The following is a 26,623-nucleotide window of genomic DNA, read 5'->3' as shown; positions in this document are numbered from 1 at the left end:
GGGGGGAGGAGAGACCATCTAGGGTCAATAGACCAGGGGCTGGGAAAGCTGGGGGAAGGGCTTGTAGGATCCATCTTTGTGTCATTTAAGAAATGCTGGCCCCATTCATTGATGCTACTACAAAGGCTACCTCTTGGGGGATTAAGGAAGCCATACATCCCTGTAGGATCAGGGCTGACCGTCCTCGTTCTGTCTCTTACCCAGGAGGTCCTCCTAGCCCTCCGACTGGTTAAACCCAGCCCTCACCCTCCCAAGCACCGACACGGCCTTTGGTGGGGAAAGCCCAGGGAGTGTCTGATGGAGAGAAAGCCAGGCCGTATCAGCGCTGCCCGAGCCTGTCAGTCACTTCGGCAGGGCTAGGGGCCAATAATAACACAAGTACATGAGATGCCTGCCTTCTTCCCGCCTAATAAGGGAAGGAATGAAGCCCTTCTGCAAGGATAAATACACAAAATCTCCAGGTTGTGAGGATGTCCTTCCAAGTCTCAAACAGCTATTTCTGGAGCAGGTGAGAGCCTGTACCCGACTCTGTAACCCGTGCACAGCCCGACATCTGTGCTGCTTGCAGCCCGTTGCGGAGAGAGGCCCAGTGTCTGCGTGCCCGTGGCAGCGAATGCCCCTGGGAAGGACTCTGGGAAGGCTGCCCCCAGCCCGAATCCCCCTGCCTGACAGCCACGGATCAGAGAACACAGAAGGCATTCACAAGATGGAACTGAAAGCAAATTAATTTATAAAAAAAAAAAAAAAAAAAAGAAAAAGAAAGAAAGAAAGAAAGAAAAAAGGAAAAGAAAAGAAAAAAGAAAATTTACAGAAAACTTTTGAACGGAAGAAAGGTGCCAAGACGCAGAGGAAGAGAAACACGGGACGTGAGGAACAAAGGCCTGGTGGGAGGGGCCGGGAAGAACCGGTGGAGAGCCTGGAGTCCGGGCTGCCTTCACGTCAAGGACGAAGAAGGGAAAGGTGGTAGGGGAGGCAGTGGAATCCAGGAGCAGAGCCGAGCTGCAAGCTGGGGGTAGGCACTACCCTGGGTCTGGCACCCCTCCTCCACTGTCCCCAAATCCCAGGGAACCCCCAGCTACCAGTCAAGGTTCTGATGGTCTTAGTAGAAGAGGTTAGAGGGGTGACCCACCAAGTCATAAGAAGGAGGTGCTTAAGTGCTTTTTGAAAAATTCAGGTTTTTACAACTCCCCCTCCTCTCTAGCTCCCCTCTCCGTGTCTTCTAGGAGCCCAGGGACAGGGCCCAGGGAGGAGGGACAGGGCCCTTTTTTCCTCTATTACCTACCACAGGAATCCCCAAAATACGTTTCCCCACCAAATACACATACGCTGACATCAACTACGCAGGTGACTTTTAAAAACACAAAACTGACATTCAGGGGGAAAGGGGTCATTGGCTGAGCTGGGGTGGCCTAAAACAGCAACACTGAGGAGGCAGCAGGAGAGATTAGTAGGAATAAACTGGGGTTGGGGTGGCTGAGGGGGTTTGGGAGTTGATTCGGTCACTAACGAGGGACTGGAGGAGACAGATTTTGCACCCTATTCTATCCCCAGAGCTCTCCCAGAACCTTAATTCCCCTTTCCTGTCACCTCCCTCCTCCAAAAAATGTAAAAGTTGGATTTTTTTTTTTTTTTTTTTTTTAGTGGGTGGAGGGAGCTCCAATGTGGCCTTCTTATATCTCTCTGCTTCCTTTAAAGGGCTTCGTTGTTTTTTTTTTTCCATCCATAAAAAATGCAGTAGTTTTGAGGGGGTGCACCTTTAAAAGTGGTTAATTAGAACCTTGTATAAACACTTTTCCCCAGCCCTTTCTTTGAGGGCAGCATCCCCATCCTATCCTCTCTCCCAGACATTAGAAACATCTTTTAAACGGAAGTCCTTGAATAATCCGATATAAAAATGCATGCCTCTGACAGGCATGGTGGGGGCTTTGGAGGGGCAGGAGGAGCTTTCCTTACGTAGTGATGAACTCTCCAGGCTGGGGAAGGGTCCCAGTGGTGGGGAGAGGGCTGTTCCTGGAACCTTGATCTCCATAGGGGGTGAGGGAGAGAGATGTCTGGCTGGCTCCTCACTGTGGAGGTGGCACAGGGGTGACTGTGCCTGGGCTCGGGGCCGTGGGGTCTGGAGGCAGGGGGGTACCTGGGTCTGTGGAGAAAAGGAAGAGGAATCAGCCAGGGTGAGCAGGAGAGGGATCCAGACGCAGGCCACCTCAGACAAACAGAACTGGGCATGGCATGCAATGGGTGGGTAGGTGACCGAGGTAGCCTTTCCCCAACGCCCTCTCCCACCTCACACTGGGAAAACCGAAATACCCCAAATCTTCCTGCCCCCAAGGGAACTCTAAACGGGGCATTGGAACGTGATGGGAACAAGCAAAGGGGGTGCCAATCATCATGCAAACGGGTAGCTGTTTTTCAAGTTTACAACTGAGATGCTGTGCCTTAGGACTCCTCCGTGACCCACCAGTGAAAGGCCCCAACGTCATCCCAGAGCTGGCAGCTGCCGGGTGGGGAATGGCGGAGGACAGCCAGAGAGGCCCTTCCCCCTGTGTTCTCATTTACCAGAGCGTTCAAAAAGGGTTGTGCAAGTTCTATTAGCTAAGCCCTTCCCCTACCTGCCCCCGCCCCCCGCCCGTCCCTCCGTGTGGACCCCTCTCCCTCCCCCTTCCTCCCCTCCAGGATGCTGCTCACCTGGCAGTGGGCTGGCACTGGGCAGGAGGTTGCCCTGAACAGCTGCCACAATGGCAGGGCTCTGGGCTGCGGCGGATCCGAGCCCCGGCCCGAGAGGCAAGGAAGATGGCATGGTGGTGGTCGCCGGCAGGTTAGGATGTAGAGGGTTCGCCATGGACACAGGCAGGTTAGGTGGGGGGAGAGTGCCCGGGGCAAACGGGAGATGGTGCTGATGCCCATGCAGGTTAGGAGGAGGGGGCAGGTTAATACTGATGGAGTCGGCTAGACTACCAAATGGGATGATGGATGGAGCGGGAGGAGGAGGAGGCGGCATGCCAAAAGGCAAACCCAAAGGAGCATTACCCGCCACGCCTGGGTGCCCGCTGCCTGGCACTGCCCCTGGCATCATTGCGGGAGGAGTTGGTTGGTTGGGGAACGGCGAGGGGCCTGGGAACAAAGAGCAGAGACCAAGAAGGTTAGAGGCAGAAAATCTCCCTGGCATAGTGAGGATGATGTGGCCACGCCTCAGCACCGCTTTTCCCGACCCGGGACTAAGTGGTACATCTTTGGAACAACACCTCAAAGATGTGGATGTGGGGAGGGAGCCCTGCTGACTCAGGGATGTCACAGAGGTGAGCCCATCTGTAGAAATCTCCAGTCCCGTCCTACATCCCTTTCGAGGGCAAATCGGAACGCTCACCCGGAGCCCCCTGGCCAGCAAGTGTTCCGGAAGCCATCACTTACCATGGGGTCCAGGGGGGGGTACCCCTGGTGGGACTGCCCCAGGCTGGGGGGCTCCAGCTGGTTGCTGCTGCTGTGGCCCCGCGGCTGACCCTGCCTGCCCAATCTGTTCAGAGGGGCCCAAGCTTCCGGGGGGAGCCCCACCGCCAGCGGGGGCAGGGGCGACGGAGGCTGGAGCCATAGCCAGGCTGTGAAGCGCGGGCGGCCCGGCAGTGCCCGCCGGTGGGACGGGCTGGGAGCCCGGCGGCAGGGCTGGCGGGGGCTGCTGCTGCTGCTGGTGCATCTGCTGGAAGTGCTGCTGCCGGGCCCTCATCTCCGCGTACTTCAGCTGCTCCATGTGGAAGGCTTGTCTGTCGGCCAGGAGCTGCTGCCTCTGATACTCCAGCTGCCGGAGCCAAGTGAGCATTGGTGCCCGTCAGCTGCATGCACGGGCCGCGCCCTGCTCCGCCCTCCGACCCACCCCACCTCTCGGTTGGGCAGCTCCCCACACCAAATGCCAATCTTGGGCTTGGGTGTCCCGGGCTCTGCCCTGTTCTTCCTCTACTATTCCCACCACTGCGTCTTCTGGTGCCCGCATGGCTTCTCACTGCGATGGGACTCATCCTAGTGGGAGCCCTTATTCGTTTCAGCTCCAAAGCTCTGACTCTGGCATTCTTTTCTTTCTTTCTTTTTAAGATTTTATTTGAGAGAGAGAGAGAGAGAGAGCACAAGCAGGGGGAGCGGCAGGCAGAGGGAGAAGCAGCCCCCCCACCCCCCAGCAGGGAGCCCGATGCGGGGCTCCATCCCAGGACCCTGGGACCACGACCTGAGCCGAAGGCAGATGCTCAACCCACTGAGCCACCCAGGTGCCCCTCTGTTATTATTATTTTTTTTTTAAAAAGACTTAATTTATTCATTTGTCAGAAAGAGAAAGAGAACAAGCAGGGGGAGCGGCATGCCAGCAGAGGGAGAGGGAGAAGCAGGCTCCCCACTGAGCAGGGAGCCCGATGTGGGTCTCCATCCCAGGACCCTGGGACCATGACCTGAGCCAAAGGCAGACGCTTAACCAGCTAAGCCACCCAGGTGCCCCTATCATTATTTTCATTTGGAAAATGCTTCCAGTTCCTCTCGTCAACTCATGTTCTTTTCTTCCCTCAAAATTGACTGAACATTCACCATTCTTAGGAAGCCATCCCAGATCAACTCTTTAGCCTCTGAGCTTTGCCTTTATTTTGTTATCTCTCAGGATTTATGATCTGAATTTGTCAGATACTTTAAGCATTCACTGTTTTTGATGCCTCCGTATGAATATTGGACGTCTCCAATTAAACCGTAGGTTCTGTTAGGATCCCTGTCTTATATATACCTTGCCCATCCCATCCCCTTTCCAAGTTCACCTCCTGGATCTGAAGCCCCTTCCCTCTCATCCCTTAAACCTACTCGATGGCTCAACAGATACTTATTTACTGAGAGTCTACAATGTGTCAAACACTGTTCAAGGACCTGGACATGAGGCAATGAAAAAACCGACCAGACTCTCTGCCCCAGGATGCCAACATTCTGTGGGACCTCAGGCTCCAGGCTTCACCTGTGGGCCACTGTGTCCCCAACCGCCCGGGGCAAGCTCCTACTGCCCCTCTATGCTGAAGCCGGGTCACTCTCAGGCTTCCTCCGCTGCTGCTGACCCCCATCCTAAACCCAGGCCTGGCTCGGTGTCAAAGTGTGGCCCCTGGCTCCACTGGCCCCCAGGGGGTGCTACTCACTGCCTCTCGCTCCCGGTCCATGATGGTCTCCAACTCTTCAAAGTGCCGGAGTTTGATCTCCAACTTTTTCATCTGGGTCTCCACCAGCAGGGCCACCAGCGATTTGATCTTCCTCTCCTCCACGGCGGCCAGGTGCTAGGGAAGGCGGGGAGGGCGGCACGTGAGCGGGAGGGCCCACCGGAGGCGGGCCAGGGACAGAGCACTAGAGAAGAGGCCAGCGGATTTCAAGAAAGAATTTGCTGTGGTCACAACCCACAGAGTAGCAAAGGCTTCATATTCTTTTTTTTTTTTTTTTTTTAAATATGGTTTCTTTTTTTTTAAAGATTTTATTTATTTATTTGAGAGAAAGAATGAGAGAGAGAGAGAGAGAGCGCATGAGAGGGGGGAAGGTCAGAGGGAGAAGCAGACTCCCCGCTGAGCAGGGAGCCCGACGTGGGACTCGATCCCGGGACTCCGGGATCATGACCTGAGCCGAAGGCAGTCGCTGAACCAACTGAGCCACCCAGGTGCCCAAAGGCTTCATATTCTTAAAAGAACATGAAAAAGGCGCCTGGGTGGCTCCCGCTCAGCGGGAAGCCTGTTTCTCCCTCTCCCACTCCCCCTGCTTGGGTTCCCTCTCTCACTGTGTCTCTCTCTGTCAAATAAATAAAATCTTTAAAAAAAAAAAAAAAGAACATGAAAAAAAAAAGAGTGGCAAAAGGTAAGACAAGGTCAAATAATTAGAGGATAAAAACAGGCCTAATGGTAAAAAGCTTTGAAGAGCTTAGAGATGACCAACTCTCCCTCTCAGATCAAACTGAGAAGGAAACAGGCCAGCATCATGGAAGTGAGCGTGGGAAGTGAGATCAGAGCAGGGGGCAGCGCCTTCCCTGGGGGTCTTCTGGGCCCTTGGCCCTCACCTTGGCCTTCACAGCGGCGGCGGCCAGGGCGGCAGCGGCGGCGGTGGACAGATTGCCCTCACCGATGTCCCGCTCCACCTTCGTCTTCCTCTCCCCCTCCGACTCCACCACGTCCTTCAGCACTTCCTCCTGCCCTTCCTTTGGCTCCTTCTCCTTGTCCGGGTCAACTGGGCCAGGAAGAAGGTGGGGTCAGGCCTGCCGACCACTTCTCTCCCCTAGACACCCAACCACCACGCTGGGAGGCTCACCTATGGGGTCCCCGTCACTCTTCTCTGACTCCTTCTCGCTGTCACCTTGTTTCCCTCTCTCTTCGTCCTTCTTGGGGACCTCGCTGGTCTTCTCCTTTGTTTCTTCTTCGGCAGCCCCAACTCCTTCTCGGGGTTCCTGAGGTGCCCATGAAAGAAAAGTGGATAACATCAGGGCGGCTGGTCCTCACACAGAAGGCCAGGCTGGGAGGTGAACTCCCACCTCCTCCGTCGGAGGTACTCTGACTCCCCTCCCCACGCTGCCACACCTGGCACCTCCACCCTCCCAGGCCAGCTCAGTCCCGCTATACCTTGGGCTCCTTCTTCTCCTCTGTGGCCTGGCCCTCTGTCCGTGCCTCATCCGTCCCGCTCTCCTCTGGGCCCGGGGGGTGGGGGGGGGGGGCGGAGAAAATGGGAAATGTTTGATACAGAGTCTGTCTCTGTAAGGCTTTTTTCCAAAAGCCCGCTCTCCTAGCCAAAATCCTAGTGAGAGGGCTGGGAGGGGGCCTCGGTAGCAAAGGTAGAGTCCTGGGGACGATGAAAGCCCCACCCGTTCTCCCCGTGGGTCCCGTGCTGTGAAGACGAGGCGAGGCAGGGACTCCAAAGGGGAGGCCTCGGGGCAGCTGGCAGCCTCACCAATCCGCTCAGGCTCATCAGAGGTGGTTCCTGCGATACCGCTGCTCTCCAGACCGAAGGCCGGGTCTGCCTTGCCCGTCACTTTGGCTGCCTCCTCCACTTTCCGGACGTGGGCCTCCACCAAGGCCGTGGGCACTTCCTCCTTCATCTTGGAGAACTCCTCTGCAAGATCCAGAGAGGACAAGGCTGGGGGCAGGGGCGGGCAGGCCGTTGCGGCTGTCCCTGTGAAAGCTGCTTTGGAAGCCCATCTCTTCATCTAGACCCGCGTGGAGCTCGACAGGTGCCTAAGCCCTGAGCTGGCACCAGCGGCAGACAGGGCCAGCAGGGCGGCCAAACGTGAGGGCCTTGCTAGGTCTGAGCAATCAGCCTTTCAAACCAAAGAGGCCAGGACCCCTCCACATTACCTAGGGCCGACTTCGCAGCAGCAGAGGCGACTCGAGGATCGACGACAGAGGCCAGGAAGGCAACAGTGCTCATAACAGGGTTGCCTGACTGACTGAAGGGGATAGGCTGGTAGGCCAGGGGGCCCAGGGAGGCCTCTGAGTCCTCCAGGTACGGGTCTTCAATGGGAAGACGAAGAAAATGCAAGATGCACTCATCCTGCGTGCGGCTTCCCACGTGCTCTGACACTTTGTTCCAGTCATCTTTGTACATTTCCAGTGCCTGGTGGTAGTGGTGGAGACACAACTTCCTTACTTAGCCACTTTCCTTGAAGGTCAACTCCCCCCATCCTACTAAGGGCAGCGGGCTTCAAAGCTCTCTGTGTTGTGGTATTTGTGGATTCTGCTGGGTCCCAGGGGGATCTCCAAGTAGCACTACGAGAGGATACGGAGTTAATGAAATGGCCCAAATGCCTGGCCTGGAGCTGTTCCCTGGGGCAGGTGCGGCGGGCATCAGGGAAGAGAGAGACTGGGGACAAGATCACGCTCTGCCCACTCACGAGTGTGGCCGGCACCCTGGCCACTTCTGTTTTCATAGAAAACTCTCCTTTTCCTTGCCCCAATTACCTCCAGGAGGAGCAGCGTCTCCTGTTCCGTCCACTCTCGAGTGGCACTGGCCGCAGCTTTACTCTGCAGGAGAAACAGGCGGGTCAGAGAGAGGAGCCCGTGATTTCTGAAGGGTGAAGGCGCTCCCCACCTGCAGTCAGCCCACACCTCCATACCTTGGCGGGGACGTTCTTCTTTGTGTACATGTCTGTGCGCAGGCCAAAGTTCTGCATGTCTGTCGGCTTCTCTTTGCCTTTGTCAGGGAAGTTGAGCATTTGCTGGGAAGCAGAGGTCTGCTATTTGTGGAGGGGAAAGAAGAGGTGAGGACAAGTGACCACAGGAGCCAGGGGCAGACAGAGAGAGAAAACAGACAGAAGGAGCTTCCTTCCCGAAGCCAGGGACACCCCTGGGGGTGGGGGGGACTTCCTCCCTCACTGCTGTAGCTCCTCGCTCTCACGTCTCTTCTCCCCGCGCAGGGGCCCCCCAATAAAGGGGCAAATAAGAAGCCCAGCGGGGTCTACACCCCACCTACCAGCTCTGGCTTGCCCTTAGCCGTCTCTGGCACCAGGTCATCCAGCTCTTTGCCCTTTCGCCCAGCCTTGGTATCAGCATCAACCTGGCGGCCCTGGGGGACAGAGCTTGGCGTCATGGAGGCTGGGCGGAAAATGACCAGGCCAAGGCCCTGGAGGCCTCAAGACCAAGTGCTGGGCGGCCCACAAGCTCTGGAGGCACTCATGCCACTGTTCTGTGTTCCCTTAATGATTAATTAGATCTGTAGTTGGCATGATCCCCATTTGTATTCACATCGAACTTTATAGGTTCCCTCAGGAGCTGGACAATTGGGTTCTAATCCTAGATTTGGTACTCTGTGACCCTGGGCAAGCCACATAATCTGTCTCCACTTAATTTTAGTAATGTATGGAATGAAAGAGGGGAAAAAATGGAAGTGACAATAATTATGAGGCAAAAATGAAAAAAATGTTGGAAACACGACAAAGTTCAAAAATTTCATGCAACTTAATTTTCCGCCATTTTTCTCTATCTGCTCCACACCCTACACTGGCCTGTCTGCTCCTCGAGGACAAGGAGCATCTCTTCTCCCTCAGCAAGTCCTCACAGTCTTAGGTGCAGAGGCTGAGAGAGGGTGCTAAACACACGGGGCTGCCTCCTGTAGCCCTTTGCATCCCATGGAAAAGGAAGAAGCCTCAAAACACTCCTGAACCATTACCCTAAAAAACCAGGAAAAGAAAAGTCCAAAGAAGCCCAGTTTTTCCCAGTGCACCCCCCCACCCCCACAGCCCCTCACCCTACCTGCGGGGTCTTGGGCTGCAGAGGCACCAGCCCTGATGGCGTGTCTGCCAAGACATGGAAGTGAGAGGTGGGCGGAGGCCCCATCGGGGTTGGTCGACTCTCTGCATCCACCTGGTAGTTAATAAGACCCCACTGTTCTAGGAAGGCATGGACCCTGGCAGGAGAGAGGTGGACACAGGGTCACATGGGGCTGCCAGAAAGGGGCAGAGGTGGGGGTGTAAAACTCCCTTCCCCCAGCCCTCTTCCCTGCCCATTCTACTCCCTGGCAAATCCCTAAATCCCAGTGACACCCAGGCCTCCGTCTCCAGTCAGGACCTCTCTCCATATCCGCCCACCTAGTAATCATCTCTTCTGGGAGAGCCAGGAAAATTGAACCAGGATCCTTCAACTACACGCGCACTCCTTTCTTCCACATGCCAGAGAACATCACTGCCATTCCCTCAAGTCTCACACATGCCCTGAACGTGAACTGTGCCTTTCTCTGGAAGTGTTTTTTTTTCCTGCTTGTTCCTCTATGCTCTTTGCTGGCAGCTCTCCTTCTGCCAAGAGACTTCTGTGGGCAGACATCCTTATGGACCGCCCTCCCCTCAGCTGCAAACCCACCTCATGATGGCACAGACATCACCAGCCAGGTTCCTGCGGCAGGCGGTGGAGGTGAGATACTCTTGGGGGTTCAGCCGGTACGTGTCAATCATGAAGTTTCGATAAGCCAGGTAGCTTAGGGGAGAGATGAATGAGAGGAAGAAAAATAAGTCCACTAAGGACTGAGGGGTAGGAAAGGTGATAAAAGAGGTGATGGTTCCTCCTGTGTGACAAAGAACAAAGTGGACTGTCTGCCTCAGTAAATACTGCAGGTCTACTACGTGCTAGATGCAACGGGTTCAACCGTTGCCACGTTTTCCTCGATGGCAGTTGTTCAGTTAAATGAATCATCTCAGGATGACTGGGTAGCTCAGTCGTTAAGCGTCTGCCTTTGGCTCAGGTCATGATCCCAGGGTCCTGGGATCGAGCCCCGCATCGGGCTCCCTGCTCCGCGGGAAGCCTGCTTCTCCCTCTCCCACTTCCCCTGCTTGTGTTCCCTCTCTTGCTGTGTCTCTCTCTGTCAAATAAATAAATAAAATCCTAAAAATAACATAAAAAATAAAATAAAATAAAATAAAATAAAATAAAATAATCATCTCCTTGGCTGTACTTGGGGAAGTTTCATCAAACTTTTGAACAAGCAATCAAAAAGCAAGAAAAAGTGCCCTTATTTCCAAAGGCAGGTGTTAAGGGGAAGTCTATCCATGCATCCAACTAGTCAGCATGACGTGCTATATAAAGAATGTATGTTTTCGTTTTTTAAGTAAGCCCCACACTGGGTGTGGAGCTCACTGAAAAAAAATATATACACACACACACACATATATTTATATTTATTTATATTTTTTATTAAAGAGAGCGTGCACAGGGAAGGGACAGAGAGAGAGAGAATCTTATTTTTTTTAAAGATTTATTTGAGAGAGTGCGTGTGTGTGGGAGGAGGGGCAGAGGGAGAGAATCTCAAGCAGACTCCCCACTGAGCCCAGTGCAGGGCTTGATTCCAAGACTCATAAAGTCATGACCTGAGCCAAAATCACTAGTTGGATGCCTAACTGACTGAGCCACCTAGGTGCCCCAAGGGAGAGAGAGAATCTTAAGCAGCTCCATGCCCAGTGCAGAGCCTGATGCTGGGCTTGATCTCATGACCCGAAGATCATGACCTGAGCCAAAATCAAAAGTCGGACACTTAATTGACTGAGGCAACCAAGCGCCCCTAGAATACATATTTTGAAGGTGGAAAGCTCTCAGTTCAAATCCCAATTCTTCCATGATGGCCTCGGGCAAGTTACTTAAAGTTTTTGAACCACAGTCTCCTAATCTGTAAAGTGGGAGTGTCTGCGGAGGAATAGAAAGACCTGTAAAGATCTAGTACAGTGCCAGGTACATTTCAGCAGCTCAGCAAATGGTAGCTATTGGGTGGTACAGCATAAAGTTTGAGAACATGAGCCAGTCTAAAGGATTCAGATCCCGGTTTTTCTACTCACTGGCTGTGTGACCTTAATCAAGTGACTTAACCTCTCTGTATCTCAGTTTCCTAATCAGTAAACTGGAGAGGATAATAGGACCTACCTCTAAAGCCGATATGAAGATTAGTCAATACCTGTAAGACACTCAGGATAGTGCCTGGGAGATAGGAAACTTTCAGTAACACAGGCAATTATCACTATTTACTATCTCACACCAAGAGAACAAAGTGTAGAACAATTCTAGATCCAGCCCTGCCCACAGACCAGGTTGAACTCCTGTCACCAGGTCATTACTCCCTTTTCCTCTGGAGACAGCAAGCTTCTTCATACATACTGCTTTCCCCAGGAAGAAGAGGAGAGAACCATCGCAGGCTACAGGGAAAGAAACATGGTGAGAAGGCAAGACGGCCCCCAGAGAGGGGAAGCTGAGGAACAGCTGGGAAGCAAGCCCATTCAGTTCTCAGGGAGATCAACACTTTCTCACCCTTCTCATTATGACATTTATCCTGGAGCATCCCTAACCATAGAAGATTGCCAAGACTCATTCAAAGCCAAATAGGTTTGGCTTGAGGCAACACCTTGACGAGGATGAAGACTTCCAAGCCCCAAGCCTGCACTTTACACAATTCTCTCCAGAGGCTTCTCCATCCCTTAATTCAGAGTCTTGGATCTTCATGGTTCCTTCTATTGTCTTTTTTTTTTTTAAGATTTTATTTATTTATTTGACAGAGAGAGACACAGCGAGAGAGGGAACATAAGCAGGGGGAGTGAGAGAGGGAGAAGCAGGCTTCCCGCGGAGCAGGGAGCCCGATGTGGGGCTCGATCCCAGGACCTGGGATCAGGACCTGAGCTGAAGGCAGACGCTTAATGACTGAGCCACCCAGGCGCCCCCCTCCTCTTGTTTTTCTATTAAAACCTACTCTCAGGGACCAGCATGGTCATATACATTTTAGTCAAAGCTATTATGTATGCTGGGGATATCTGCGTTTTAGATATCTTAGTAATGATGGATTGGAAGGCTCTGGACTCTGTTGAAAGAAATGGAGGCATCAGAGAGGGACCCGTTTTGTACAGAAGACCATGCTTAATCCTGCCCCCCAGGCAATCCTAGAGAGCAGCTACTGTGGCCATGGTGCTGGGCTGGGGCTGCCCGTGGGCAGAGATCATGTCTTCTAAGAGTAGAACAGTGCCTGGCTCTTGGAAGGAACTCAAGAAATATTTGCTAAACAGAATATTGCTGGGTCAGGAAGGGTGATCAGGGACAGGAGGGAGAAAGAGAGTCGTGTGCTGAGGTTTCCTTACATTTCTGGAGTCTTGGACTTGTTCTTGCCGTTAAAGAACTCGGGGAGAGCCCTCCGCTCAATGGCATGAACACTGCAAGAAAAGACAGAATAGGTTCAGAAGGCACTGGTGGAGAGATGGGAGCCTCGGAAGGAAAAGCCTAGAAGGGAGGGAGGGAGAACAAAGCAGTTTTCCCTTCCTTGGGGAGAACTTCCCCCAGGGCACTAAGACTCAAAGAGACCAGGAACTCCCCTAAAACCGAAGTGTTCCCCAGTATACCCGGCTGATGAAGAAATAACTTATGTGGAGACAGGAAGAGGAACAGCTCGTTGGCCCCTGGAGGCAGGGAAATAGAGAAGCAGTGAGAAGCTGGAGCAACAATACCTATTATAGTCAAACCAGGCGGCGTAGCTGGGAATGATGATGTGGTGGGTCTGTTCAGTCACGTTGTCCTCATGTAGGTCTGGATTCTTCGTCTGCTCCCCCTTGTTCCCCGTACTGTTTTCATCTTCATCCTACAAGTATGGAGGCTGCTGGACACTCAGCACTCCCATTTTGCCCCTGGCAACCCTCTGCTTCTCCCACACCCCAGGAAAGTGGGAGCACTAAAAATGGGTATGGGAATGAACAGTTATAGGCCCTGGAACTTGGAAAGGGTCAGAGTTTTTGAGTTTTGAACAACAGCTAGAACTAGTCTAAGGTGGGAAAACTCCAGGCAGTGGAAAGCTTTGGGTAGAAGGAACTTAATAAGCACAACTCAGAATCCCATAGAGAGGCAGAGAGGGCCTCTCTAAACTGGCTCCACCTTGCCCGTGGTCTCCATGCTTTCATCTTCCTGTTCATCTGAAAGAGAGAGACAGCAAAAGAGAAGGTTGGAGCCTCCTGAGGGGCAGCAGACCCTACTCTCTGAAAAGCCCCGGCAGGCTAGGGAAGGCTGGCAGCGGAGCCTCCCCTCCTCCTTACCCAGGTCAGTCATGGTGCCTCCTTTGACTGGCGCGGACTCTGAATCCTTCTTAGTGTTGACTGCCAGGAGAGAGAGTCATTTTATCAGACAGGTTCTGCCCAAACCAAGCCCTTACCTCTCCACCGTTAACAATTCTAGAGATCTCATTCCCCCCAAAAACTTTCTCCATCGGATCACAAAAGGTGGTAACTCCCTCCAGGCACAGTCATTCTAGGCCTTGAAACTCACTTGCCACGCTCCCTTCTTCCACCGCCAAAAATTCATTTAACTTTTTTCCTATAAAGAAGCATCTTCTACTCTATGGACACTCATAAAGCATTCCTGTCTCTGACAGGCCCCTCTTATCTCCACCTATGTGTCTGTGAGCTCTTAATGGACGGAGACAGAGTCTGACCAAATCGCTCTGTAGAGGAGTGGTTGGATCTTCAACTTTATTTTATTTTATTTTTAAGATTTTATTTATTTATTCATGAGAGACAGAGAGAGAGAGAGGCAGAGGGAGAAGCAGGCTCCCAAGGAGCAGGGAGCCCGATGCGGGACTCGATCCCAGGACCCCGGGATCACGACCTGAGCCGAAGGCAGACGCTTAACCATCTGAGCCACCCAGGCGCCCTTCAACTTTTTTTTTAAAGCAGAGGGCTTCCCTTAACTGAATCCGTACCCACCAGCTCAGGAGAAAACAGAAGAGAGCCGCTGTGCTCTCTGCTGTGGTTGCCAAGGGGCTGGAAGCCGGCCCTCCTCTCTCTCCGTGGCCCCCTCCCTGCCCCTGAAATACACTCTTGGATATTTGGAGCTCGTCTACGGAATACAGGCCATAGTCCACCTTTGCAGCTGCTCCGTTCTCTAACATTGCACAGCAATGGTCTCCAAAGTGGGGTTCTCACATGGGATACAAGAGATGGTCCACTGGAATTTAGGCAGAGAATTGCAGAACTTCTCTTTATATTGGTTTTTTTAATCTTATCCTTTACATCTCCCCCCTTTTAGGTAGTGTTTGCATGTGTTTTATAATGTTCCTAAAGTAACCGTATAGTAGCACATATACAGAACTCGTGCTTAAATACTTTACTGACAGGGTACCTGATCAAAAGCTGTCCAGGGACAACTACTGTCAGGCGCAAAGCCCAGGCCACGACTCTGATACGGATAAAGTCAGAAGACTGTCCGTGGTGATGAAAATAATTTTAATAACCAGCTAAATTGAAGGGAAAGATCCTCCAGACCTGAAGCGGGGTGAGGGAACTCAGCCCTGACAGAAGGTAGGTCCCAGGAGCTTGGTGTGGCCCATACCTGTTTTAGGCAACGTCACCTCCTCTACATTGGGGACTGGTGAAGGCTCATCCATGTCCTTTGTCAGGTCCTCTTGCTCCTCCTCTCTGTGGCCACGCTTCGACTTGGTGTAAGGTGTCGAGGGACTGGGAAGGAAAGGGAGTGAAAGATAACCCAGTCATCCTTGGACAAGGAGTCCCTGGAAGTTGAGATTTCAAGGGGAGCAAGCAAGAGAGAATCCCAAAGGTGGAGCGGAGCACACACAGAAACCAGTCACTACAGAGTACTGGGAAAGGCAAAGGCTTTCACTTGAAGATTTAGCTCCCTCTGAGTTCACTGGGGGCTGCAGCTAGAACTAACAACCGAGCAACTAGATTCGACCCTCATCCTCCCTCTCAGGACACCTGCAGGGACCTGGCCTACCCTGCTCAGGGCCAGGTGGCTATGGGGAGGCGTTTGTCCTTCCTGCCTTCACCATGGGGTGGAGAGAATGGCGAAGGTGGGGGCAGGGCAGGGGCTGGTATACCCTTTCTTAGCGTTTTTCTTCTTGGCTTCCGGGGTTGGTGAAGGAGAGGGGGAGCGCTTCCTCTTCTTATAGTTCCCCCCTTTCTTGTCCCGTCGATCTGAATCTGGGCTGTTCACCTGCAGGTTGGAGAGTTGGAACAAATGTCAGCCAACAAGCCCCACTGAAGACCTATCCCGAGACTTAGGCTAAGGGATCAGGGAAGAAAGGACTTTTCACCTCATCCGTCAGCGTCTTTGCTGAAATCTTCTTTCGGCGGGAGACGGGGCTTTTGTCATCATTTACCTCATAGTCTTCCTCGTTCATCCATTCATTGAAAGTGTCTGTGTCCAGAATCCACTTTGCGTGAACCTGAAGTACAAAGGCAGGCTGTGCTGGAGAGAAGCCTGAAAGCCACAGTTGTCTGGGTGCCCTTGACCGAAAAGCCCAAGGACACGAGAGCCCGTGTTTCACCTCCAAAGAGTGGTCTGGTCCCGGTACTTGTCTTTTTTAAAAAAAATTTCTAAGGAATATCTACACATAACGTGGGGCTCAAACTTACAACCCCAAGATCAAGAGTCGCACGCTCTACCAACTGAGCCCCCCAGGTGCCCCCTGGCATACTTTCTGGGGTCAGGGGACAAGAAATGCTTACCTTCCTAGGTTTCTCAGGAGTTGGAGCATCTTCCACAGATGCTTCAATTTCACTGGCTGGGATCCACGTGTCGTAACTGCCACGGGAAATTGAGTGTGAAGTAGGACCAACAGGATGGAGTCACAGAAAAGTAAAGTGCATATCTGTCACCTTTTCCACTTATAAAAAGTATAGGGTTGTTGAGTTATTTTTTGGTACGACTATTTTTCCAATTAATACTGGGATTCCTTCCATTATAAAGTAATAAGAGTAACTCCAAAAAAAAAAAAAAAAAAAAGGAAAGAGAGAAAAGAATAACCCCAACACAACTACTTGGTATATGTATTTTTCCCAGTAAATTTTTCCTGTATGATTTTGATTTTACATAATGGCAATGTCACTAGCTGTTATCTTATAATCATACTTTTTGCATTTAATATTTTTCTACAAATTATCCATGTGATTTCTTTTTTTCCCCCATGTTATTTCTATCAGTTCGATGGCTGCCTAATAGTCCACTGAGTAGATATACAAATTGCTGAAACATTTTCCCACTGTTAGACATTTAGACTGTTTCTAACATTTATCACAGATTATACCAGAATAACCATTTCACACATAAAGCCCCAATCTTTTTAGCCTAACCCTCAACGAGTAAGTCCAAACCTCTCCCAAGACAGAAAATTCTCATAATAGAGAAGGAGAGAACAAATGAACAGACCTAAAAATAACCCCAAAAGAGTGTCTGCTTGCTTTGCTAGATGTCCTAAGGCTTCTCAGTCTGGCTCCTATACTTAAACCTGCCCCAGGACCCTGTCCTCACCTGTCAGGATAGTAGCCCCAGTGCAGAAGAACCTGCTTATCCCGCTTCATGACTGGTCGTACCCATTCCTCTGGGGACAGAGACAGAACAAGGAGAGATATAAGCTAAAGGGATACACGGAAAGTAACTGTACGCAACTCGTGTTGCAGCCAAGGACCTGGAAATAGGAACGTAAGGCAGGAGGAGGGCTCAGGGCAGAGAGGAGGAGCCCAGGCACTGTGCGGGGGCTGAACAGTCCCCCACCCCTAGTCTAAGCCATCCACTGCAGAGGCCAGGGAAAGCCAGGTCTCACCTTCTTCCAGGTTCCCTGGGACAGGGTACACAACATGGGAGGCATTGTTCTTATCTTCAGTGACTGTCCCCTGGATGGCATGAGGAAAAGCAGGTGAACAGTCCCCTCTGAAGTACTCACGGGTGTAAATAAGCCAAAGGAAGATTTAACCACAGATCCGCCTTCCTAATCATATTTTGCTCAGAATGGTATTAAAGTTAGTTTGCATTCTTTTTTTTTAAATTTTATTTATTTATTTGAGAGAGAGAATGAGGTAGAGAGAGAGCATGAGAGGGAAAAGGGTCAGAGGGAGAAGCAGACTCCCTGCTGAGCAGGGAGGCTGATGTGGGACTCGATCCTGGGACTCCAGGATCATGACCTGAGCCGAAGGCAGCTGCTTAACCAACTGAGCCACCCAGGCGCCCCTAGTTTGCATTCTTTAAACACACACCAGCTGAGACGTAGAGGCAAAGAGCTGGGAGAGTGCTAAGATGAAGAAAAACTAAAGAACTAAAAGTTGCTACAGATAATCCTCTGAAGAGATAATCTGCACATGGGAAATGTGAAGTTGACTGTATGTCCCTAGCAAGGGCATCTGCTGGTTATTATAGAGCTCCAGGGTAAAGGTTTTATTTCTCTGAAATCAGGCAATTTCTGGCTTTCCTAATTCTCAGGACAATGCAGTCTCTAGGAACAGTGATTCAAACCTGTCAAGACTGGGAAATGGGAGGAGCGAACCGAGAAAGAGACGCTCAAGGCTTTAACTCTAGTCTTTTTCCAAGTAGGGAGAGCACCTTTGCAATAGAAAACACGTCACCCAAAGGGATGCTTATTGTACTGAAAACATCAGGAAAAGAGTCATGGAGTGTCCAAAACTTCTTCTGACCCACCCACTCACCTGGTGTCTCTTGATAATGTCCTTTAATTTCCCTAGCAGTTTGGGTTCAATTTCTGGGCACAGAAAAATGTTAGGTCGAGACAGGCAGTTATTCTGTGGGGAGAAGAAATAGATGGGATGAGATCATGGGGAAGGCGTGTTTTAGATTTTCACTGAGGGAAAGGAGATGGACGGGGAAGGTTCTTGACTATTACCTGCACCAAGGACTTCTCAATGGTCATGAACATTTCCACATTGCGGTCCATGCGTGATGGATTCTGGAAATCGTAACGCCGCCTTGAGAAGACGCAACAATCTAGTGAGTGGTTTAGATCAGGTCTGAAGATGAGGTTAGGGTATATGACTTTTTAGCATGGGAAATCAGGAAGCAATGTTGCTCACAACTGTTGCCAAAATGGCCTGGGATCTGGGGTTCACTAATCTCAACTCCATGAATCATTTTGTACTTCATCCGAAAGGACAAATAAAAGTTGAGAGGCCAACCGAAGAATCCCCTTTCCCCTATAATACACATCGACGCACACATACATGCTCATTCACTCTTGGAGACTATTTTGGCTCTGACTCTCAGCCACTTTTCTGACCCAGCAAGTCAGGTCTACCGACCTAGCAAAGTAAGAGACTCACAAGAATGTCTACCTATGCTCTCCCACCCCCAGAAAGACCCAGGAAATCATAAAGGGGGAGTCCCCCTAAATGTAAGAAGCATAGAGAAGAAGGCATCTCACCATCCCTGGTCACTCTTGAATTTGTAGGCAGCTGCAAGTATGTGGCACAGGGAGCCTCCTGCTTTGAAATCTAAGAAACATTTGATCTACAAAATTGAGACAGGAAAGAAGTTATGTGAGAGTTACATCCTAAATTCTCTTATTAACAATCCTTTCACAAAACCCCATACTGAACTAATCTCTCTCTCAAAGCTGGAATTCTTTTTTTTTTAAGATTTACCTATCTATTTGAGAGAGGGTGAGAGTGTGCAGGGGGAGAGGCAGAGGGAGACAGAGTCTTAAGCAGACTCCTCACTGAGCATGCAGCCTGACGCAGGGCTCAATCCCAGGACCCTGAGATCACAACCTGAGCCAAAATCAAGAGTTGGAGGCCCAATCGATTGAGCCCCCAAAGCTGGAATTCTTTAACTTCTATGCCACCGTATCACGTGGCCTGGAAGAAGCAGGGGAGAAAGAAACCAGTATTCACAAAGCCCCAATTTGTGCCACGTACTTACTGGGTTACCTCACTGACCACTACAGAAACCCTCTAAGGTAGAGATATTAATCCCATCTGGAGATGAAGGAACAGATACTCAAAAGGTTTAAATGGCTTGCCTAAGATCACAGAGATACCAAGTGGCAGGGCTAGGATTTGAACACAAGCCTACGTAAATTCAAATCTTGTACCCTTTTAACCGTGCCATGAGAGTTTCGTATAGGAGCTTAGACACTCTCAGATAACCTGTTGAATGCAGTTTTTTTTTTTTTTTAAAGATTTTAAGCAACCTCTCCACCCAACGTGGGGCTCGAATTTGCAACCCCCAGATCAAGAGTCGCATGCTCCACGGACTCGGTCAGCCAGGCGCCCCTTGTTGCACAAAGTATTACAAGACAAAGAAAGGGAGTGGTAAATTGGGGACTAGGGCAAGCCAGTAATGCCCTGACCCGGGATGGGGATAATAGGCAATTACCCAAATCTCAAAAAGGATGAAATTTACAAAAACCCCACAACTCCCTCTCCAGTTTGGAGAATTCATCCCTTTGCTTTTGCACTCACCGGCAGTTTGGTGAGCGGTGCATTGCTGACATGTTTGCCAAAAACTTCTTCCTGAAACTGTAGCAACTGTACAACCAGGCTAGACAAGGACTTGTTGGTAGGTGGTTCAGCTTGGATATACTGGGGAAACAGAGGCAAAGGGAAGAAAAGTAGACCCCAGATAAATTGTCCACTATCTCCCTTACTTCTTCCCAGGGGACTCTGGAAGCATCTGGGGGAGAAAAAATACTGTCTTTTTCTCCCACATGTCTAGTTTCTATCAAGAAAGTGGCAGAAGGGACGCCCTCTAAGTCCCTCACAGGAAGTTGAAATTCTGCTGACCCCCAACTGAGCCTGCCAGCATTGGGTGCTGGAGGCAAGTGGGGCTTCCTAGTCCTTCTCAGCTACACTCTGAAATCCGAGTTATAGGACCCTGATTTCTAGCCAACAGCACTGAGGGCAGTAAAATTCTGAAGGTTCATTAAGTTTAGGCAATGGAAGCAGTATCTTTGAGGCTCTAAGCAAGACAACAGTGTATTTCTTGGGGGTAACTTTGTGAAAGGTCAAGACTCTCCCTATAACATAGCCTAATAAGAAAGGTGCAGGGAAGTGAGGCAAGGCAAAAAGACTGAGAGTAAGCTTGTGCATTCTGCTTCTGCTAGGAACTGGGCACAAATGTCTTTGTAGGCTCTCCTAGATGGCAAGGACCAGCTACTACCCAACCCGGTGAGAGACTAAGAAAACATCTATCCTTTCTGAGGAAACTATCTGAGACAAGCAACCCTGGGCCTTCTTACACATTTCCACGTTATGCTACCTAGTATCCTAGGCTCCTGTTCTAATTTAAATCTGAGCCAGGAGGCTAACTTTCTCTTTACCTTTTGACCCCTGTTTCCTCAACCCTAATCACAGAGAAAAGTGCTCCTCTCAGTAGGAGATGTAAAGAGAGCCTTGAAGGAAAAGGTAAATGACAAAGAGCTAAGAACTTGAAAGCTGAATTTGAAAGCTCACAGGCTGTCAATCCCCCAGGGCCAGAGACTAAGCCCCTAGACTGATCTCGCTTCCAAAAGGTCAAAGGTGGAGGCCTGGGAACCAGAGCCTCACGCTGGGGTACAGGCAAACCACAGACCCAGCAGCTGTTTGTCAGGATTCTGACACTCAGAGAGACCTCCGAGATAGGGCCAGAACCAGGATCAGAGGGGTGCACTCCTAAACCACCCATCACACTTCTGACAGGCTGCAAAGCTGGGCAGGAAGAATTGGGGAGCTAAAGGAGAGCCAGAAAGAGAACCTCTAACTGGAGGTAGTGAAAAGGAAGAGGCACACCATCTCCATAGAAAACCCCCATGTATAGATGTTCCTTTCAACCAGGCCTAAAGACAAAGACAACACCAGGAAGAGGTTTGATAGAAAAGTCAGGTAAGGCTTTTTGAACCCTTTGTTCACTACCTTATTATAGCTCCAGTTACGGGCTGGGGGGCTGGAGATATAAAGCGTGTCTTAGCCTCTGAACCCCAAACCAAAGGCAATGCAAGGCCAGGTGGCCGGGTGACTTCATTGTGAAGCTGAGGAATGGTTTAAAAGGTCGCTGCCCAGGAACTGCTACAACCTGACTCCTAAGGGGTTTGTTGCCCCTTGGATGGAGGTGGGGGACGAGCGGTAGAGACAGGTGCGGGGGGGCTTCTTCAGGCTGATGAGCAGCCAAGGGCCTGCTCTGTGGCTGTTTACCCTCCTGCTTTCATCATCTCTCCGAACATACACAAAGCACTAGGGAGGCCTCAGCCCTGCCGGTACCTGGCTCCGTGGGGAGCTCTGGCGGGCACCGTGGCGGGCACGCTGGGGAAGGGGGGGGCATCGGGCACCCCGTCCACCCTCAGCCGCCTCTCCCGGAAAAGCCCGGAAGGCTCTGGCCCAGGGGAGGGTGGGCGGCTGGCACCGGGACCCGCCGGGCAGTGGAGAAAAACAAGGGGCAGAGGGCGCAGGAGGGAGGGCGGGGGCTGGAATCCCAGGCTGCGGGGGGCGGGGGGGGGGGCGGTAAAAGAGGCTGGGGGAGGGGCGCGGGGCCGCCGGCGGGCGCACAGGGGCTGCTCCCGAGGCCGCGGGGGAGGGGCCGCGGGCCGCCCGAGGGTGGGCAGGATCCGGGGGGGGGCTGCGGGGCCGAGGTCCCTTTGTCCCGCCCCCGGCCCCCGCGCGGCCCTACCCGCTTACCTTCTTGTAGTTCTTGCCGAGCCAGAGCCTCACGTTGTCGAACTGGGTCACGGTGTCCGCGGCCTCGTAGTACTTCACGTTGGGGCCGCCGTCCTTCTTCCGCACCGCCATCTTCTCGGGCTCGGGCCCCGCCGCCGCCGCCCGCCCCGCTCAGCTCAGCTCCCGCCTCCTCCGCCTCCTCCTCCGCCCGCCTCCCGCCGCCTCCCGCCGCCGCGGCCGCCGCCTCCCGCTGCCTAGGCCGGCCCCGGCCCGCGCAGCGCCCCCTGCCGACCAGTCGGGCGCGGCGGCGGCCAAGCTCCCGGCGCGGGACCCACCCTGGCGGCCTCCCCGGCGGCGGCGGCGGCGGCGGCGGCGGCGGCGGGAGCGTTGGAAAGGTGGCTGCTTCCTGGAGGGGGCGCCCACTCCCCTGAGATCGTTCTCTTCCAGACGCGAAGCCTTTCCTCCCTCTTTGCCTCTCAGCCCAGGGAGTGGGGTACCTCTCTAGCTTACCCCAAGCGGACGTCGGTATCTGGAAGAACCCCCAGCGCATAGCTCCGAGTGGTCCTTACCTTGCACATTCCCAACCCCACGGAGCCCTTAATCTCAAGGAACCCCAGACCCCTTTCCCCAGGAAGTTGCTTTCTTTCATCCATCCCCAGGGCTTCCCCGTTTCAACTCTTCCTGAGTCTCCCTCACTCCTAACACCTTGCGTCAGCACCCCCTCTCACTCCTTAACCCGAGGAGTCCTCAGCCGCCACCCTGGGGCCCAGCCCCTTCCCTCCAACTGATTCCTCTGCAGGCCCCGCCATCGCCTTCTAAATAGCTTTGCGCTCTTTGAGACCCCAATCGTGTCTGGGCGGGAGGACACTCCCCGCTCCCTCCCTGGGTCACCCGGCCCACCCGCCTGTTCCTTTGAGTGGCGTAGAGGCGAGGTAAGGGGCGGAGGGCGGGGGTCACAGGGTGTGTGTGTATGGGGTCGGGGCCGGCTTCCCATCGCTACACTCCCTCTGTGGTCGCAATGCGGACCCCTTCTGTAAGCGCGCGGCGAAACGTGGTTTTGGAAGTCACGGTGGCCGAGTGGTTAAGGCGTTGGACTCGAAATCCAATGGGGTTTCCCCGCACAGGTTCGAATCCTGTTCGTGACGGCTGCTTTTTTTCCCCCTCCTTCAGGGTACGTAAAGGCGACCCACCGCGCACGCGTCTTTCGTGCACTTCCCTTTCTCAGAAATAGAAGCCGAGAGGTCTCACCTCTGGATTGGGAGGGATGGAGATGATCATGGGAAGCTTAATCGTGCACAGCTGTATTGGCTGCTAGGGTACAAGGCACTTTCCGAATTCTGTAACTTAGGTTTCTTAGAGCTTTGGCACACGTTTCATTCTTGGGGAAGGGAATGAATGGCAAAGGATTTGAAAAAGAGTTAGGTTTTGGGAAATTTGAATGCCTTTTGTGCCATAATAGTCAAAATTAGAGTTTCCAGGAAAAGAGGGCACCTCTGGATTTCATGACTGGAAGTGTGATTATAATTGAGACCCAGGAAAAGGCATTTCTCTCATCTGGATTTCTTTGAGGAGGCGCATCTCGGATATCACTGGGCTAGGAGGAAGTCGCCTGTTGAAACGTAAACACTACAGATCTAACTGGAGCTTGAGTGTGGGGAGATAATACTTTTTACTGAATGCTCCTTATGTGCCAAGTACTGTTCTAAATTCTCCGTGTATTAATCAAGCTCGGGAATTAATTCTGTAACCTCTAACCCTCCTGTACTCACCTTATCTGGTTCTTCCTATCCCCCAATTTCTGATCATGGGGAATATGTAGGATACTTGTTGAAGGTGTTCTTTTTGTATTTCATTTCTTGCACAGCATCATCTTCTCCAAGAAGGATCTCCTTCTTGGAGGCAGGGAGTTCAAGACTAATTCACAGAGCTTTCTACACAATTCTATTTTGCAGTTTCCTGCCTTCGTACCCTTTCTCGTGCTCTTCTGAGATCATCCTCAAGAGTGTCTCCTTCCCACCCCGGCACCCCCATCATTTATAACTCCCATCCTGCACATCCTTTTATCCTTCCTCTTGGAGGCTCTTGATTACTCCAGGTGGAACCCGTCATTTTACCACCACCATCGACTTGGTTGCATGCAAGACATCTCCTTTGACACCCCTCTGCAAGAATGAATTAAAATAAAAGTTATATTTATTCTGCTTCCTAAATAGATCTTAAATCTGTTCACGTTTCTCGGGGTGAGTGCAGGCTAGGCCGGCCACGTGCTGGAGTGATAGGAAAGTAGGCTGTGAGGACCACATGAGTTAATATATGTGAAGCTGCACTAAAGCATCCTGTTGTAGCTGGAGAACTTAAGCCCTCCCATGGCTGCTTTTTGTGTTTCATGACCTGGTCCCTTTTCACTCACCATTCTTTCCTATTCACTACTTTCCAATCACTGGCATTCTTTGGTATAGTATTTGTCTGTGTTCATGCTATTCCCATCCTCACCTTCTACTCAGCCTCCACATCAGTGTCGGTTCTCCTGGGAAGTCATCTCTAACCCCTTGCCACCCACCATACCCTAATCATGTTTTGTGAAGTCTTTCTTCCCCAGTAGAACATCAACTCTTAACACATATAAGCCACTCAATTAAAAAAAAAAAAATCTTTGTTGAGTACATGGATTTTTTTTTACGGTAGTTTTGTATATGTTTTAATCTTCACTCACTCTGGACTACTGGCTTATTAAGAGTTAGGACTGCGTATTTTGTTTTGGTATGTATTTCCTTTACTAGGCCTTTAAACACAGATGTGATCAAGTATGTACTGAATGAACAGACTCTAACAAGGCTCAATACTCAGCTTCCTGCCAAGTGCCATTTTGCGCATGCTCTCAGATATGTGTCTGGCGAGGCAAGACCAAAATTGACCAGCAGAGGGCAACCAACAACTGTTGCGAAGGGAAGAAGGCACCGTAGCTTACAAAATGGAGGACCTGGACAGAAAAGCTAGCAAGAGGTTGTTCGGGACTCGGAGGTCCTACCTTTGGCTCTCAGAATGCTTCCCTTGTAACTGTCATAGATGAGAGGCCAAGGCTTCAAACCTTAATGTACAATAGATAATTTCGAATTTCTACCATCCCCACAGCCCACCTGAACTCCCCAATTCCTTCACCTTTCCTCTTCCATCTCAACAAATCCTCTATCCTTATACATTTCCTTGGGTTATATGATCAGGTACCCCCAGGCATTCCTTAGTTTCTGGTTCGGTATTTGACTTTGCTCATCTGCCCTAAAGCTACCTTCTCCACCTAGGCTTGTGATTCCACTCATTTCAACCTCCTAAGGAAACTTCCATTCACATCCTTAAATAACATGTTCAAATTCTATCCCACTGGATCAATCCGTTAAATCAGAACTAAACTACACCCCCACTTGACAATTCCAAATGATCACATTGTTTTCTACTTCCATTTTTTTTTTTTTTTAAGATTTTATTTGACAGAGAGAGACACAGCGAGAGAGGGAACACAAGTGGGGGAGAGGGATAAGCAGGCTTCCCGCGGAGCAGGGAGCCCGACTCGGGCTCTGTCCCAGGACTCTGGGATCATAACCCCAGCCAAAGTCAGACGCTCAACGACTGAGCTCCCCAGGCGCCCCTACTTCCATTTTTTTTCTTTAGATTTTATTAAGTAATCTCTACACTCAACTTGGGACTCGAATTTACAACCCCAAGATCAAGAGTCCCACGCTCCACTGACTGAGCTAGCCAGGAGCCCATACTTCTATTTTTCGAATAAAATGTATACTCTCTGCCTCCAGCTTCACACTATCTTAATACCCTGTTGTAAAACCTTTGCTATGCTTGGAACCATTGATTTCTTACTGGACTTGAGAGACACTGTACTTGCGTTTTTCTCTTAGAATATTGTTTCTTCATCTCGTTTGTTTTCTCTCTCCTGTAGAATTCTGCCAAAAGCTTCATTCTTTTCCCTCCTTGCAAGCCAAACTGTGGTCCTATACCTCCAGCTATCTATACATCACCTAAAATGCAAACAAAACTTCTCTGTTCCCAGAATGACATTCTTGACTTTTCCCATTTCTGTTAATACCATTCTTGCCATTCCATTGTTTCCAACCTTAAGAATTAATCTGGCATTTTTCTTTCTCCCATGCCTGACATTCATCAATCGTTGCTTCTTCCACCACATCATCTTATTTGTTACAATGGCCTTCCAGGTGCCCCAGTTTCACCATACTTAGAGCTCTGCAACACTGCTTTCATCATATTCCCCTGCCCAGGGACTTCAACACCCCATCTGATCACACACAAGCTCCTCTGGTCAACATACTCTGCCTAAATCACCCATTTTTAAAAATCCTTAATTCTTTCCAGCAAGATACCCCCAATCTATTCAGGCTGAGTATGTCCATGTGACAGCTTAATTCCTTCTCTCATGCAGCTCCTTCACCTTATAACCGAATAGCTAATGCCACCCTATACTGATCTTTTCAGCGACAAATTCTTAGATCTTAACCAAAATTGCTTTTATGTGACTAAAAAGCTAATGTGGGGACATCTGACACACAAGAACTTATTGTCCCCTTCCAAGGTGCTGACTTGTTCCAAATTGTTAAGAGGTCTGGATCTCCATGGTTTATCCAGTAATCATTAGAGGACTTCAGCTGAAATTATCTCAACCTACACTTATCTCAGGAATGTGGTCATTGCGCAAAAACATTTCTGGGAACTCCTTCACAGCTAGTTTATGAGCCACATTTAAATGATTCA

General features: G+C 51.0%; 1 protein-coding gene and 1 non-coding gene across 10 annotated transcripts; one reads left to right on the top strand and one right to left on the bottom strand.

Annotated features, from left to right (window-relative positions):
- Positions 1 to 1,334: 1,334 nt before the first annotated feature.
- Positions 1,335 to 22,067, bottom strand: SMARCC2 (SWI/SNF related, matrix associated, actin dependent regulator of chromatin subfamily c member 2). 9 transcript variants are annotated; one of them, XM_027593289.2, is made up of 30 exons: positions 21,869 to 22,066; positions 19,682 to 19,801; positions 18,643 to 18,728; positions 18,109 to 18,190; positions 17,915 to 18,007; positions 17,038 to 17,107; positions 16,746 to 16,815; positions 15,944 to 16,019; positions 15,529 to 15,660; positions 15,313 to 15,428; positions 14,808 to 14,932; positions 13,517 to 13,576; positions 13,359 to 13,396; positions 12,938 to 13,068; positions 12,575 to 12,646; positions 9,828 to 9,941; positions 9,225 to 9,378; positions 8,446 to 8,538; positions 8,090 to 8,209; positions 7,935 to 7,997; positions 7,332 to 7,590; positions 6,928 to 7,089; positions 6,603 to 6,667; positions 6,295 to 6,430; positions 6,047 to 6,213; positions 5,148 to 5,282; positions 3,409 to 3,790; positions 3,028 to 3,111; positions 2,686 to 2,751; positions 1,335 to 2,140 (listed from the first exon to the last, which is right to left on the bottom strand). In XM_027593289.2, exons 1-30 carry the CDS (start codon positions 21,977 to 21,979, stop codon positions 2,064 to 2,066), a joined length of 3,459 nt encoding a protein of 1,152 aa, XP_027449090.1. In that variant the 5' UTR covers positions 21,980 to 22,066; the 3' UTR covers positions 1,335 to 2,063. The 9 variants fall into 9 exon arrangements, with proteins under 9 accessions (XP_027449090.1, XP_027449092.1, XP_027449087.1 ...); XM_027593291.2 differs by having other exon boundaries at positions 8,090 to 8,206; XM_027593286.2 differs by having other exon boundaries at positions 2,686 to 3,111; positions 8,090 to 8,206; positions 21,869 to 22,067.
- Positions 22,068 to 22,910: 843 nt separating this feature from the next.
- TRNAS-CGA lies at positions 22,911 to 22,992 on the top strand. The gene has a single exon. It is a non-coding gene; the product is annotated as a tRNA-Ser (tRNA).
- Positions 22,993 to 26,623: the final 3,631 nt, after the last annotated feature.

This window comes from Zalophus californianus, chromosome 9, assembly GCF_009762305.2.
Source record: "Zalophus californianus isolate mZalCal1 chromosome 9, mZalCal1.pri.v2, whole genome shotgun sequence".
NCBI lineage: Eukaryota > Metazoa > Chordata > Mammalia > Carnivora > Otariidae > Zalophus > Zalophus californianus.
This window is presented reverse-complemented; position numbering and strand designations above follow the sequence as displayed.

Coding starts and splice junctions, on each gene's coding strand:
- SMARCC2 (XM_027593285.2), bottom strand. CDS start 21,979: ATGGCGGTGCGGAAGAAGGACGGCGGCCCCAACGTGAAGTACTACGAG. Junction 18,008..18,108: donor TTGAGAAGTCCTTGGTGCAG/GTAATAGTCAAG, acceptor TTCTCCCCACAG/AATAACTGCCTGTCTCGACC. Junction 15,661..15,943: donor CTCCTGAGAAACCTAGGAAG/GTAAGCATTTCT, acceptor TTTGTACTTCAG/GTTCACGCAAAGTGGATTCT.